At 39.6% G+C, this 14,926-nt stretch overlaps 1 protein-coding gene across 2 annotated transcripts; it reads right to left on the reverse strand.

Annotated features, from left to right (window-relative positions):
* Nucleotides 1-2,658: 2,658 nt before the first annotated feature.
* Nucleotides 2,659-14,189, reverse strand: LOC137609107 (uncharacterized). 2 transcript variants are annotated; one of them, XM_068335868.1, is made up of 27 exons: nucleotides 14,036-14,189; nucleotides 13,607-13,903; nucleotides 13,204-13,515; nucleotides 12,841-13,122; nucleotides 12,361-12,657; nucleotides 11,958-12,269; nucleotides 11,595-11,876; nucleotides 11,115-11,411; nucleotides 10,712-11,023; nucleotides 10,349-10,630; nucleotides 9,869-10,165; nucleotides 9,466-9,777; nucleotides 9,103-9,384; nucleotides 8,623-8,919; nucleotides 8,220-8,531; nucleotides 7,857-8,138; nucleotides 7,377-7,673; nucleotides 6,974-7,285; nucleotides 6,611-6,892; nucleotides 6,131-6,427; nucleotides 5,728-6,039; nucleotides 5,365-5,646; nucleotides 4,881-5,066; nucleotides 4,396-4,716; nucleotides 3,836-4,117; nucleotides 3,382-3,530; nucleotides 2,659-3,259 (listed from the first exon to the last, which is right to left on the reverse strand). In XM_068335868.1, exons 1-27 carry the CDS (start codon nucleotides 14,172-14,174, stop codon nucleotides 3,251-3,253), a joined length of 7,323 nt encoding a protein of 2,440 aa, XP_068191969.1. In that variant the 5' UTR covers nucleotides 14,175-14,189; the 3' UTR covers nucleotides 2,659-3,250. The 2 variants fall into 2 exon arrangements, with proteins under 2 accessions (XP_068191969.1, XP_068191968.1); XM_068335867.1 differs by having other exon boundaries at nucleotides 4,881-5,207.
* Nucleotides 14,190-14,926: the final 737 nt, after the last annotated feature.

Below are 14,926 nucleotides of genomic sequence, written 5' to 3' on the forward strand. Positions count from 1 at the left end.
AAGGGTACAAGGTCTTGCAAATCTGATTTTATTTTTGTCTCAATTCTTTGGATAATAAATTTTATCGGTGATCAAAAATAGTGAACCACTTGTTTTTATTCATATTCATAAAACACACAACACAAATGAAATATATTTATCCAGACTGCTTTTTTTTTTTGCTTTTTCCAAATTTATTTATTTATTTAAATTTTGGGTTTTCAAAATACATTACTGAGCAAGATGTGGAGAATTTGTTCATTACCTCCAAATTAGAATACTAAAGTTACAGTTAGAATGAAAGTTTATTTAATTTATCCAACTGTCAAATTTTCTCTAACAGGTAGATTATAAACACCTCATCCCAAATGTTTGACGCAAAAAAAGAAAAACCTACATATAGCTCAAACCATGAGATTTATTAGAACTTATCTATCTATCTCTCTAAATATTCCTGACCTTTGCCACAATACTGTGATTATTAAATCATCTTTTCTAAATGTTTGATGTGGACATTTTTAATGAGCTGATTTTATTAATGCAGTCAAACAGAACTTTTACTCATAAAACCAACATTGTTCAAATTTCAAGTGTAATGCTTTTGTATTTAGGCCAGATGGCAGAGTTTCCCTTCTGCAGAATCAGGTGGCATCAAACTAAAAGTCTCTTGCTCAGCTGTTGCTTTCAGGCTTCAGGCTTACCGGGCTTTTTGTTGGCACTTAGTAAGAAAGGAGAAGGAAGCGAAACACAGAAACGAAACAATGCAAAGCGCAATGGTGCATCACAGACTCCAGATGTGAGGTGTGGTTACACCATTATGAGAAATGCACATTTAAATACCACATTTCAGTTTAATTTGTTATCAATTTCAGTTCCATTTAGTTTACCTTTTGTTCTAGATTATTAATAGATAAGTACATATTGAATTTAACATAGGCTGTTGATTCCAGGAGTTGAGAGGTGGTGAAAATAAAAGGAACCCCACAGACTGGATACTAAAAAAATAAATATTACTTCTAATCTATAACAGTGTCTTCCAAGACAATGTCATGATTTTGAAAAGAAAAAAAACATCGAAGCTTATCTTCAATAGAATATACATTTTTTCAAGAGATATTTTACAATTTTAATCACATTCAGCTGAAGATTAATGATTATTACATTGTCTACATATCATTATGAGTTTGGAAGAATAAATGTATGTATAATGTGTTTTTCTCCCCTTGTTTCATTTAATCTGGAAAAGTAAATCAAAATCAGCATAATAATATTAGCAATAGTTTCACACGTGGTCAAATTGTAAATGTATTGAATAATTCAGATTACACACTACACAACATTCATTTTTTACTTTAAATTTATTTTTCAGTGTGTTGTCATAAAATCATAAATATAAAGTGATTGTTTTCCTGGACTTTAAACAGCTTTTTTTTTTTCTTTTTTTTTTAAAACATGTCTTCCATCTTACGGCCAATGACCTTGATGTCTGCATCGGCTGCAGAATAGCCTGCATTTGCTGCGTAGAAAATTTATGATATTATTTGACAAGATTGATTGCAAAATCAGAAAGTTGACATTTGACAAAAGAGTTGACATTTCACATGCGCACAATTTTATAAAATTTACTTTGTGTATGTTTGGCATAAATTAATTGACAAACGTTGTACAGTTTTTGTCTTTGCCCTAAAACGGACAAAAACATCCTGAGCTGAGTGATAGGAGTGGGGATAATGTTTTTATGGGATGTTTATAATTTTTACATGTTATACAATATTTCATTTTTAGTATAGTGTACAACATCATTGTATGATACAATTTTCTTTGCATATTCTCACATTTGAAAAAAAGAAGTGCATGTCTGAGCAATTTATTATCAGATTTTGATTATTATATATTTATTAATTAACAATCACTTCTAAGTTCAAACATGCAGGTTCTGTTTTTCTTTCTTGATTTTGCATATTACCATTTTCAACCATTTGAGCCTTTGTCTTTCAGTCTGAAGTGTCAGTTTACTGAACCAGGAAACACCTGTTGTGCCCCCCCCCCCGTGTATATTAAAAATGATAAGTACAAGATGAACATTTATCTATAATAAATAAATAAATAAATAAATAAATATATATATATATATATATATATATATATATATATATATATATATATATATATATATATATATATATATATATATATATAATATTATGATAGAATATTATATTCATTATTATATTACAATTGAAAATGTAATATATAGCATATATCTTGTGTGAGTAAAATATAATTACTGTATGTGATGCTTTACTGTTGCTTGTCAAACCAAATATTAACTATTGTATATTTATAACATAGCTTTGTGTTAATCCTTACGTCTGGCTGAAACATTTTGCCAGGCACTCTAAATGTTGTTCTCCACTACACCCACACACCTGTCACCAAATGATTTGCCACTTTTCATGACAAGGTTAAACATTAAACATATGTTAAACTATTTCCTCTAAGCCATCAAATAACGTACCCAGAGTCAGGTTCAGATCAGGTCCAAGCTCATTTATTTTGCACAGGTGTATAAAATATCAATAAAAAAGTAAAGCACAATGTATTTTTTATTCTTTTTTTAGAGTTGATTTGTGGCGTTTCCTTGTCTAGAGCACCAGAACAAGGGTCTTTCCATTGTAATTTTTAAAAAAAGCATATGCATCATGGAATCATGGGAAGGTTAAAAATATGGGAGACTTAGAAAAAAAACATCATTGCTATTAAAGGTGCATTGGACCTGACTGAGGCAGAAAAGTTCACAGAGTAATGCAGTATAGTTCATCTTACATTTAGCCATGCTTATACATTTCTTTTGCTTTCTCTTTCCATTAAGAGAGGATACTAACTACCATCAGCATGGTTTAACGTGAGCTTGGTACAGAGTAATGTGACCTCTGGCACCTGCAGTTTCAATTATTGCACTATTAATAGTCTGGTGCTCTAGACATGAAAGCACCACAAAACAACTCTAAAAAAAAGAATTTAAAAAAATCATTGTGCTTTACTTCTTTATTAATATTTTATTTACTCATTTTCTCTTACATTCTGTCATTACATTTCATTACATGTAGAACCAAGTAGGACAGACCAATTATTTAAAATATAATCAGAGATTATGTGTTTAAAAAGAGAGAAATTGCATGAATGTTGCTTTTAAACTTGTCCAATTATAGCCGTCTACCACAAGAACTCCAGTCCACATTTGGTTCATAAGAGTGGAAATGGCTTGTGATCATTTGCCCTAGAAGGGGAAAATAGAGGCAATGTGTCAGAATCTGGTGAAAGATTTTTAACACATAAAACATGCATTACACACACTATACACAGCAGTTGTATTTTATCGTATCACATGTTATCTTGTACCTTGATTATTGTAGCAAAGACACCATAGATGATAGCGATAAGTAAAAAAATTAGGAATGTGAAAGCCATATACCAGCTTTCCATACTCAGGTCTTGATCCAAATCAGTACTAATGATATCAGCAATTGAATTACTTTGTTCCAAGATGCCTGTAAGAAACAAATGAGAAAAAAAAAATCTAATAAAATTTAACAAGTAACAGTAATATCGACTATTGTACAGTAGAAAAAGCACAACAGGGATTTTAGTAAAATAATAAATGAAGTCACCAAATTAATACAAAATCAGTAGTTAACAACCATCTATCAATTTTCTACAGCCACTTTTTTGCATTGTGGGTCACAGGTCTGCTGGATCTCAACTGGCCACTGTGTCGCACCCAGTGGTTGGCATAATAAATAGAATGTAATTTCTTATATGTGAAAAAGACATGAACCAACCGATGTAACAGTACCTGGTTTAGATATATTCAGGGTAAGAGTGGTGTTGGAATGTGTCACGCTGCAACTAATGACTGCCCCAGGAGGCCAGGTAACCTTCGAGAGTCGGAGGTGGCTATAGATGCTGAACTTTCCATTTGGTGCTACGTAGAGGTGGCTTGTGTTGTAATCCCACAGTTCCATGGTGTCATTAAGCAGCCAAGTTATGCTAATGGTTGCAGGGCTGAAGTCACTGACCAGACACACAAGTTCACCAGAGCCTCTGAGCAAAATGGCTGAAGGTGTGCTGTGGGTCACTGTGCCAGGGGGAAATTGTCATAAAATCCTTCATTGGGTAAGATCATAGAACAACAACAGCAACAACAACTGCACATGTTAAATGTTACTTAAATGTTGATTCAATATTTATATGGCAAATGTAGCCCTCTAAGCAAATAAGTAAACTAAATATATTATCCTGCCTCAAATTCTATTTGGAGAAGGATAAAATAATAAATTTAAACTTAAAATAAAAATGCATTGTTTCCAAACAACATTTAAGATTAGATTTAGACATCTTTTCCACTTAACGTACCAAAGATATCCTTTATAATGCATTCAAAAGGTGTTTCAGATGACTCGTGTTTAACAACACAAGAATAAGTAGATTCTTGGTCATTAGCTTTGGATACATTCAGTTGGCTGCTCATTGAAAAAGTGATGCCCCCAGGATATTTCCAAACTGGACTGTTGGTGTAGTGAGTTGAATGGAGCCTCTGGCCATTTTTTTTCCAGTACACAAAGATGTCAGATGGGAAAAATCCAGAAACTAGACAAAGAGGTGTGAAGGTGTGATCTGATGTAGACACTGCAGAGGCGGTGGGTTGAATTATCCTCACTACTGGCGGATACAACTCTTGAAAAAACAAAGGAAAAAAGAACATAAATTAACATAAAATTTCGGACACAGTTTTCCAATCTTGAACTATGTTGACCGTTCTAAAATCATAACCAATGGCAAATAATCAAATCAGTGCTGTGTTGTTGTTTTTTTGTTTTTATTTTTTGCAATGAAACTACCTTCGCTTTTCTTTATTTGGCCTTTATAGCTTTGGCTGGAACACCGGTGCTTCCCTTCACAAGACACAAGTTTATATGCATGCCAATCTTCCATTGACACTTTGATGGAACTCTTCAAAGTCTCTGTCCCATTACTGTGCTGCGCAGGTGGTTCCAAATGAATACCAGAAGAACATTTTTTTCCATCTATTTCCCATGTGATGGAGAAATCATTCATAAAAAAGCCAACAAGAAGACAGGAGACTGTCACATATCCCTTGGTCTGAAATTGCAGAAATGAAGGTCCCTGAACGTACACATCAGCAATTTGAGCAGAAGAAGGGGTTACTGGAAATAGAACATAGAAAAAGATATGGATTTTTTAACAATTCCAAAAATAACGACAACAATGAAACACTCTCTTACAATGTCAACAAACAAACAAACTTGTTGAATATTAACGGTGTTACTAGTGAACAGTTGTGGTTGGGACTGTTCTCCTTACCTGAGCACAGGCTGATATCCTTTTCAACTGTTTTGTTCAGAGATGTGTCAGACACCTCACAAGTGAAGATCTTTCCAGTTCTCCACTCTGTTCGAGGGATATGAAGTCGACTGCTTACTGCCACGCGTCCATCTGCACCCATGCTGATGTCAACAGTTGAAGATCTTTGCTGGGACTCAGAGAACCATTTGATTTGAGGGTTGAAGCCCCATCCAGAACACAACAAACTTTGTGGTCCTGACTCTTCACTGGGGACCAGAAGCAGCTCCACTGATGGGTCAGCTAGACGATTGATAAATTAGTGCATCACTTAATAATGAAGTGGAAGAGAATAACAAACTGCAAAACATCAGAGAAACTCACCAAAAATGTTTCCCGTGGAGTTGGATTCAAAGCTGCCCGAGAAGCCCTGATTCACTTTGCAGGAGAAACTTGTGCCATTCGTCCAGAAGCGTGGAGGAACAGTGAAACGTCTGCTGATTGAATGGAGGCCTGGGGCTTCCGGAAGATCGATATACTGTTGGCCAGAGATGTCAATGCTGTTGGCTTCAAATGTGATGGACAGGTCACTGGAGGAGAGTTCTCTGATGTCACACTCCAGCACAGCACTGTTTCCCTTCAGCAGATCTGGAAGAGATCTTCTGATCTCAACCAGTGGAGCTGTAACTCCAGGTTCTGGACGACAGACAGAAAGAAAGGAAAAGAAGTGTTTCCCTCATCCTCTGCTCTGACAAAGTGCTCAATTTTCTGTCTGCAGTTATCTTACCTGCAACATTCACAGTCTTCTCAGTAGATAAGAAGCACTGATGTTCAGCTCTGCATGTTATAAACTTCATTTCTTTCCACTGACTTGATAAAACCATCACGTCATTGATCACATGAGTTGTATTTTGAGATTGCTGAACTTTCCTACTTGGTATTTCTCTTCCATCCATCATCCAAATCACCTTGGCATCAAAACTAGTGCGAACAAAGCATGTCGCAGTCACCTCAGATTTTGTCATCATCACTGTCTTAAAGCTGGGAATCTCCACATGAATGGAAGGGGTTGTACTCGGGTAAGCTGAGAGTAAATACACCCCAAAGAAGAGCATTAATTACACAATACAGAATGATATCAGATCCCCAGAAAGACCCGTTTCACACTGCGTGATACTGACGTCTCACTCAAGATACAGTTCAAAGCACTTGTTGAATATAAATGGTGTTACTAGTGAACAGTTGTGGTTGGGACTGTTCTCCTTACCTGAGCACAGGCTGATATCCTTTTCAACTGTTTTGTTCAGAGATGTGTCAGACACCTCACAAGTGAAGATCTTTCCAGTTCTCCACTCTGTTCGAGGGATATGAAGTCGACTGCTTACTGCCACGCGTCCATCTGCACCCATGCTGATGTCAACAGTTGAAGATCTTTGCTGGGACTCAGAGAACCATTTGATTTGAGGGTTGAAGCCCCATCCAGAACACAACAAACTTTGTGGTCCTGACTCTTCACTGGGGACCAGAAGCAGCTCCACTGATGGGTCAGCTAGACGATTGATAAATTAGTGCATCACTTAATAATGAAGTGGAAGAGAATAACAAACTGCAAAACATCAGAGAAACTCACCAAAAATGTTTCCCGTGGAGTTGGATTCAAAGCTGCCCGAGAAGCCCTGATTCACTTTGCAGGAGAAACTTGTGCCATTCGTCCAGAAGCGTGGAGGAACAGTGAAACGTCTGCTGATTGAATGGAGGCCTGGGGCTTCCGGAAGATCGATATACTGTTGGCCAGAGATGTCAATGCTGTTGGCTTCAAATGTGATGGACAGGTCACTGGAGGAGAGTTCTCTGATGTCACACTCCAGCACAGCACTGTTTCCCTTCAGCAGATCTGGAAGAGATCTTCTGATCTCAACCAGTGGAGCTGTAACTCCAGGTTCTGGACGACAGACAGAAAGAAAGGAAAAGAAGTGTTTCCCTCATCCTCTGCTCTGACAAAGTGCTCAATTTTCTGTCTGCAGTTATCTTACCTGCAACATTCACAGTCTTCTCAGTAGATAAGAAGCACTGATGTTCAGCTCTGCATGTTATAAACTTCATTTCTTTCCACTGACTTGATAAAACCATCACGTCATTGATCACATGAGTTGTATTTTGAGATTGCTGAACTTTCCTACTTGGTATTTCTCTTCCATCCATCATCCAAATCACCTTGGCATCAAAACTAGTGCGAACAAAGCATGTCGCAGTCACCTCAGATTTTGTCATCATCACTGTCTTAAAGCTGGGAATCTCCACATGAATGGAAGGGGTTGTACTCGGGTAAACTGAGAGTAAATACACCCCAAAGAAGAGCATTAATTACACAATACAGAATGACATCAGATCCCCAGAAAGACCCGTTTCACACTGTGTGATACTGACGTCTCACTCAAGATACAGTTCAAAGCACTTGTTGAATATAAATGGTGTTACTAGTGAACAGTTGTGGTTGGGACTGTTCTCCTTACCTGAGCACAGGCTGATATCCTTTTCAACTGTTTTGTTCAGAGATGTGTCAGACACCTCACAAGTGAAGATCTTTCCAGTTCTCCACTCTGTTCGAGGGATATGAAGTCGACTGCTTACTGCCACGCGTCCATCTGCACCCATGCTGATGTCAACAGTTGAAGATCTTTGCTGGGACTCAGAGAACCATTTGATTTGAGGGTTGAAGCCCCATCCAGAACACAACAAACTTTGTGGTCCTGACTCTTCACTGGGGACCAGAAGCAGCTCCACTGATGGGTCAGCTAGACGATTGATAAATTAGTGCATCACTTAATAATGAAGTGGAAGAGAATAACAAACTGCAAAACATCAGAGAAACTCACCAAAAATGTTTCCCGTGGAGTTGGATTCAAAGCTGCCCGAGAAGCCCTGATTCACTTTGCAGGAGAAACTTGTGCCATTCGTCCAGAAGCGTGGAGGAACAGTGAAACGTCTGCTGATTGAATGGAGGCCTGGGGCTTCCGGAAGATCGATATACTGTTGGCCAGAGATGTCAATGCTGTTGGCTTCAAATGTGATGGACAGGTCACTGGAGGAGAGTTCTCTGATGTCACACTCCAGCACAGCACTGTTTCCCTTCAGCAGATCTGGAAGAGATCTTCTGATCTCAACCAGTGGAGCTGTAACTCCAGGCTCTGGACGACAGACAGAAAGAAAGGAAAAGATGTGTTTCCCTCATCCTCTGCTCTGACAAAGTGCTCAATTTTCTGTCTGCAGTTATCTTACCTGCAACATTCACAGTCTTCTCAGTAGATAAGAAGCACTGATGTTCAGCTCTGCATGTTATAAACTTCATTTCTTTCCACTGACTTGATAAAACCATCACGTCATTGATCACATGAGTTGTATTTTGAGATTGCTGAACTTTCCTACTTGGTATTTCTCTTCCATCCATCATCCAAATCACCTTGGCATCAAAACTAGTGCGAACAAAGCATGTCGCAGTCACCTCAGATTTTGTCATCATCACTGTCTTAAAGCTGGGAATCTCCACATGAATGGAAGGGGTTGTACTCGGGTAAACTGAGAGTAAATACACCCCAAAGAAGAGCATTAATTACACAATACAGAATGACATCAGATCCCCAGAAAGACCCGTTTCACACTGTGTGATACTGACGTCTCACTCAAGATACAGTTCAAAGCACTTGTTGAATATAAATGGTGTTACTAGTGAACAGTTGTGGTTGGGACTGTTCTCCTTACCTGAGCACAGGCTGATATCCTTTTCAACTGTTTTGTTCAGAGATGTGTCAGACACCTCACAAGTGAAGATCTTTCCAGTTCTCCACTCTGTTCGAGGGATATGAAGTCGACTGCTTACTGCCACGCGTCCATCTGCACCCATGCTGATGTCAACAGTTGAAGATCTTTGCTGGGACTCAGAGAACCATTTGATTTGAGGGTTGAAGCCCCATCCAGAACACAACAAACTTTGTGGTCCTGACTCTTCACTGGGGACCAGAAGCAGCTCCACTGATGGGTCAGCTAGACGATTGATAAATTAGTGCATCACTTAATAATGAAGTGGAAGAGAATAACAAACTGCAAAACATCAGAGAAACTCACCAAAAATGTTTCCCGTGGAGTTGGATTCAAAGCTGCCCGAGAAGCCCTGATTCACTTTGCAGGAGAAACTTGTGCCATTCGTCCAGAAGCGTGGAGGAACAGTGAAACGTCTGCTGATTGAATGGAGGCCTGGGGCTTCCGGAAGATCGATATACTGTTGGCCAGAGATGTCAATGCTGTTGGCTTCAAATGTGATGGACAGGTCACTGGAGGAGAGTTCTCTGATGTCACACTCCAGCACAGCACTGTTTCCCTTCAGCAGATCTGGAAGAGATCTTCTGATCTCAACCAGTGGAGCTGTAACTCCAGGCTCTGGACGACAGACAGAAAGAAAGGAAAAGATGTGTTTCCCTCATCCTCTGCTCTGACAAAGTGCTCAATTTTCTGTCTGCAGTTATCTTACCTGCAACATTCACAGTCTTCTCAGTAGATAAGAAGCACTGATGTTCAGCTCTGCATGTTATAAACTTCATTTCTTTCCACTGACTTGATAAAACCATCACGTCATTGATCACATGAGTTGTATTTTGAGATTGCTGAACTTTCCTACTTGGTATTTCTCTTCCATCCATCATCCAAATCACCTTGGCATCAAAACTAGTGCGAACAAAGCATGTCGCAGTCACCTCAGATTTTGTCATCATCACTGTCTTAAAGCTGGGAATCTCCACATGAATGGAAGGGGTTGTACTCGGGTAAACTGAGAGTAAATACACCCCAAAGAAGAGCATTAATTACACAATACAGAATGACATCAGATCCCCAGAAAGACCCGTTTCACACTGTGTGATACTGACGTCTCACTCAAGATACAGTTCAAAGCACTTGTTGAATATAAATGGTGTTACTAGTGAACAGTTGTGGTTGGGACTGTTCTCCTTACCTGAGCACAGGCTGATATCCTTTTCAACTGTTTTGTTCAGAGATGTGTCAGACACCTCACAAGTGAAGATCTTTCCAGTTCTCCACTCTGTTCGAGGGATATGAAGTCGACTGCTTACTGCCACGCGTCCATCTGCACCCATGCTGATGTCAACAGTTGAAGATCTTTGCTGGGACTCAGAGAACCATTTGATTTGAGGGTTGAAGCCCCATCCAGAACACAACAAACTTTGTGGTCCTGACTCTTCACTGGGGACCAGAAGCAGCTCCACTGATGGGTCAGCTAGACGATTGATAAATTAGTGCATCACTTAATAATGAAGTGGAAGAGAATAACAAACTGCAAAACATCAGAGAAACTCACCAAAAATGTTTCCCGTGGAGTTGGATTCAAAGCTGCCCGAGAAGCCCTGATTCACTTTGCAGGAGAAACTTGTGCCATTCGTCCAGAAGCGTGGAGGAACAGTGAAACGTCTGCTGATTGAATGGAGGCCTGGGGCTTCCGGAAGATCGATATACTGTTGGCCAGAGATGTCAATGCTGTTGGCTTCAAATGTGATGGACAGGTCACTGGAGGAGAGTTCTCTGATGTCACACTCCAGCACAGCACTGTTTCCCTTCAGCAGATCTGGAAGAGATCTTCTGATCTCAACCAGTGGAGCTGTAACTCCAGGCTCTGGACGACAGACAGAAAGAAAGGAAAAGATGTGTTTCCCTCATCCTCTGCTCTGACAAAGTGCTCAATTTTCTGTCTGCAGTTATCTTACCTGCAACATTCACAGTCTTCTCAGTAGATAAGAAGCACTGATGTTCAGCTCTGCATGTTATAAACTTCATTTCTTTCCACTGACTTGATAAAACCATCACGTCATTGATCACATGAGTTGTATTTTGAGATTGCTGAACTTTCCTACTTGGTATTTCTCTTCCATCCATCATCCAAATCACCTTGGCATCAAAACTAGTGCGAACAAAGCATGTCGCAGTCACCTCAGATTTTGTCATCATCACTGTCTTAAAGCTGGGAATCTCCACATGAATGGAAGGGGTTGTACTCGGGTAAACTGAGAGTAAATACACCCCAAAGAAGAGCATTAATTACACAATACAGAATGACATCAGATCCCCAGAAAGACCCGTTTCACACTGTGTGATACTGACGTCTCACTCAAGATACAGTTCAAAGCACTTGTTGAATATAAATGGTGTTACTAGTGAACAGTTGTGGTTGGGACTGTTCTCCTTACCTGAGCACAGGCTGATATCCTTTTCAACTGTTTTGTTCAGAGATGTGTCAGACACCTCACAAGTGAAGATCTTTCCAGTTCTCCACTCTGTTCGAGGGATATGAAGTCGACTGCTTACTGCCACGCGTCCATCTGCACCCATGCTGATGTCAACAGTTGAAGATCTTTGCTGGGACTCAGAGAACCATTTGATTTGAGGGTTGAAGCCCCATCCAGAACACAACAAACTTTGTGGTCCTGACTCTTCACTGGGGACCAGAAGCAGCTCCACTGATGGGTCAGCTAGACGATTGATAAATTAGTGCATCACTTAATAATGAAGTGGAAGAGAATAACAAACTGCAAAACATCAGAGAAACTCACCAAAAATGTTTCCCGTGGAGTTGGATTCAAAGCTGCCCGAGAAGCCCTGATTCACTTTGCAGGAGAAACTTGTGCCATTCGTCCAGAAGCGTGGAGGAACAGTGAAACGTCTGCTGATTGAATGGAGGCCTGGGGCTTCCGGAAGATCGATATACTGTTGGCCAGAGATGTCAATGCTGTTGGCTTCAAATGTGATGGACAGGTCACTGGAGGAGAGTTCTCTGATGTCACACTCCAGCACAGCACTGTTTCCCTTCAGCAGATCTGGAAGAGATCTTCTGATCTCAACCAGTGGAGCTGTAACTCCAGGCTCTGGACGACAGACAGAAAGAAAGGAAAAGATGTGTTTCCCTCATCCTCTGCTCTGACAAAGTGCTCAATTTTCTGTCTGCAGTTATCTTACCTGCAACATTCACAGTCTTCTCAGTAGATAAGAAGCACTGATGTTCAGCTCTGCATGTTATAAACTTCATTTCTTTCCACTGACTTGATAAAACCATCACGTCATTGATCACATGAGTTGTATTTTGAGATTGCTGAACTTTCCTACTTGGTATTTCTCTTCCATCCATCATCCAAATCACCTTGGCATCAAAACTAGTGCGAACAAAGCATGTCGCAGTCACCTCAGATTTTGTCATCATCACTGTCTTAAAGCTGGGAATCTCCACATGAATGGAAGGGGTTGTACTCGGGTAAGCTGAGAGTAAATACACCCCAAAGAAGAGCATTAATTACACAATACAGAATGATATCAGATCCCCAGAAAGACCCGTTTCACACTGCGTGATACTGACGTCTCACTCAAGATACAGTTCAAAGCACTTGTTGAATATAAATGGTGTTACTAGTGAACAGTTGTGGTTGGGACTGTTCTCCTTACCTGAGCACAGGCTGATATCCTTTTCAACTGTTTTGTTCAGAGATGTGTCAGACACCTCACAAGTGAAGATCTTTCCAGTTCTCCACTCTGTTCGAGGGATATGAAGTCGACTGCTTACTGCCACGCGTCCATCTGCACCCATGCTGATGTCAACAGTTGAAGATCTTTGCTGGGACTCAGAGAACCATTTGATTTGAGGGTTGAAGCCCCATCCAGAACACAACAAACTTTGTGGTCCTGACTCTTCACTGGGGACCAGAAGCAGCTCCACTGATGGGTCAGCTAGACGATTGATAAATTAGTGCATCACTTAATAATGAAGTGGAAGAGAATAACAAACTGCAAAACATCAGAGAAACTCACCAAAAATGTTTCCCGTGGAGTTGGATTCAAAGCTGCCCGAGAAGCCCTGATTCACTTTGCAGGAGAAACTTGTGCCATTCGTCCAGAAGCGTGGAGGAACAGTGAAACGTCTGCTGATTGAATGGAGGCCTGGGGCTTCCGGAAGATCGATATACTGTTGGCCAGAGATGTCAATGCTGTTGGCTTCAAATGTGATGGACAGGTCACTGGAGGAGAGTTCTCTGATGTCACACTCCAGCACAGCACTGTTTCCCTTCAGCAGATCTGGAAGAGATCTTCTGATCTCAACCAGTGGAGCTGTAACTCCAGGCTCTGGACGACAGACAGAAAGAAAGGAAAAGATGTGTTTCCCTCATCCTCTGCTCTGACAAAGTGCTCAATTTTCTGTCTGCAGTTATCTTACCTGCCACATTCACAGTCTTCTCAGTGGATATGAAGCATCTATGTTCTGCTCTACATGTAATGAATTTGACTTCTTTCCAATGACTTAATGGAACATTCACTTTACTATTAATATGATTTAAGTTTGTGTCCTGGCTTAATGTATTACTTGGTAATACGTTTCCATCAATCAGCCAGATCACTTTGGCATTGAGTCTAGTGTAGACTATACATGTTGCTGTCACTTCAGATGTTTCCACCATTACTGTCTTGAAGCTTGGAATGTTCACAATGATTGCTGGAGAGAAGCTTGAAAAAGCTGAGAGTGAAATGTACAAATAAGAGCAATCATGAATTATGGTAAAGTCCAAGATAAATTTCATTCAGCTATATAGGTGTCTTGATAAAATATTTTCATCCACATTGTGGTATAATCGTTTTACATACTTACTTTGACAAATACTTATTGTTTTAATATATTCATTGTTGTTGTGAATGGATCTGCATGTAAAACGCGCGCCATCTGCCCATTCTTTCATATCTGGCTCAATCTCACTGGTTATAGTAAAGGTTTTCTCCATTTCCTCCATTGTCTGTAGCTTCCTTTGGATTTCTGGAAGGTTTAGAGGCTCGTTGTCTCGTTGCCACCTCACAGTCAGTTTATCAGGGAAGAAGCCACTTAGTGTACAAATGAGTTTTACTTGAGAGGTCCCAAGGTCTCCTTTCCACTCAGGGTATAATGTAATATTTGGAGAGACAATCCTTTGTCCTGTGATGGAGAAGAGTTTCATTAGCTTCATTTTACATTACGGATGTGGACAATTTTTATCATGAAATTATTAATTTATCTGCATCATACCTTTAGATTTTCATCATGTAAACAACTTTCTTGCCCCAATTTCAATTGTATTGTCTTTGTGTTCAGGTCAGATGGCAGAGTTTTACTTTTACACACTCAGGTGGCAATAAGGTAGAAAGACTGTTAGGCAGGTATAGGAGCAAAGCAGGTCAGAGAAAACAGGGCTTTGAGCAAGCAGTATTGAATAATGATCAGGTCGCACCCCAAAAAGTGCTAATATACGGAAATGAAACAAAGCAAAGAGCAATGGTGCATCACAGACACCAGATGTGCACTGCAGTCATACAAGTAAGAAAAATAGAACATTTGAATATCTCATAACACATACAGTTTATGCGCATTCTCACGACTTTGCTTTAGGTTTTAGTTCTAGTTCTCTATTATTAGACTCAAGAACTAGCCAACTGTAAAAGCTCCTAATTTACATATTGATTCGAACACAGTTTGATGATTCCAGGTGTTGTGATTTTATACAATGAATAT

The sequence above is a fragment of the Antennarius striatus genome, chromosome 16 (assembly GCF_040054535.1).
Source record: "Antennarius striatus isolate MH-2024 chromosome 16, ASM4005453v1, whole genome shotgun sequence".
Classification (NCBI taxonomy): domain Eukaryota; kingdom Metazoa; phylum Chordata; class Actinopteri; order Lophiiformes; family Antennariidae; genus Antennarius; species Antennarius striatus.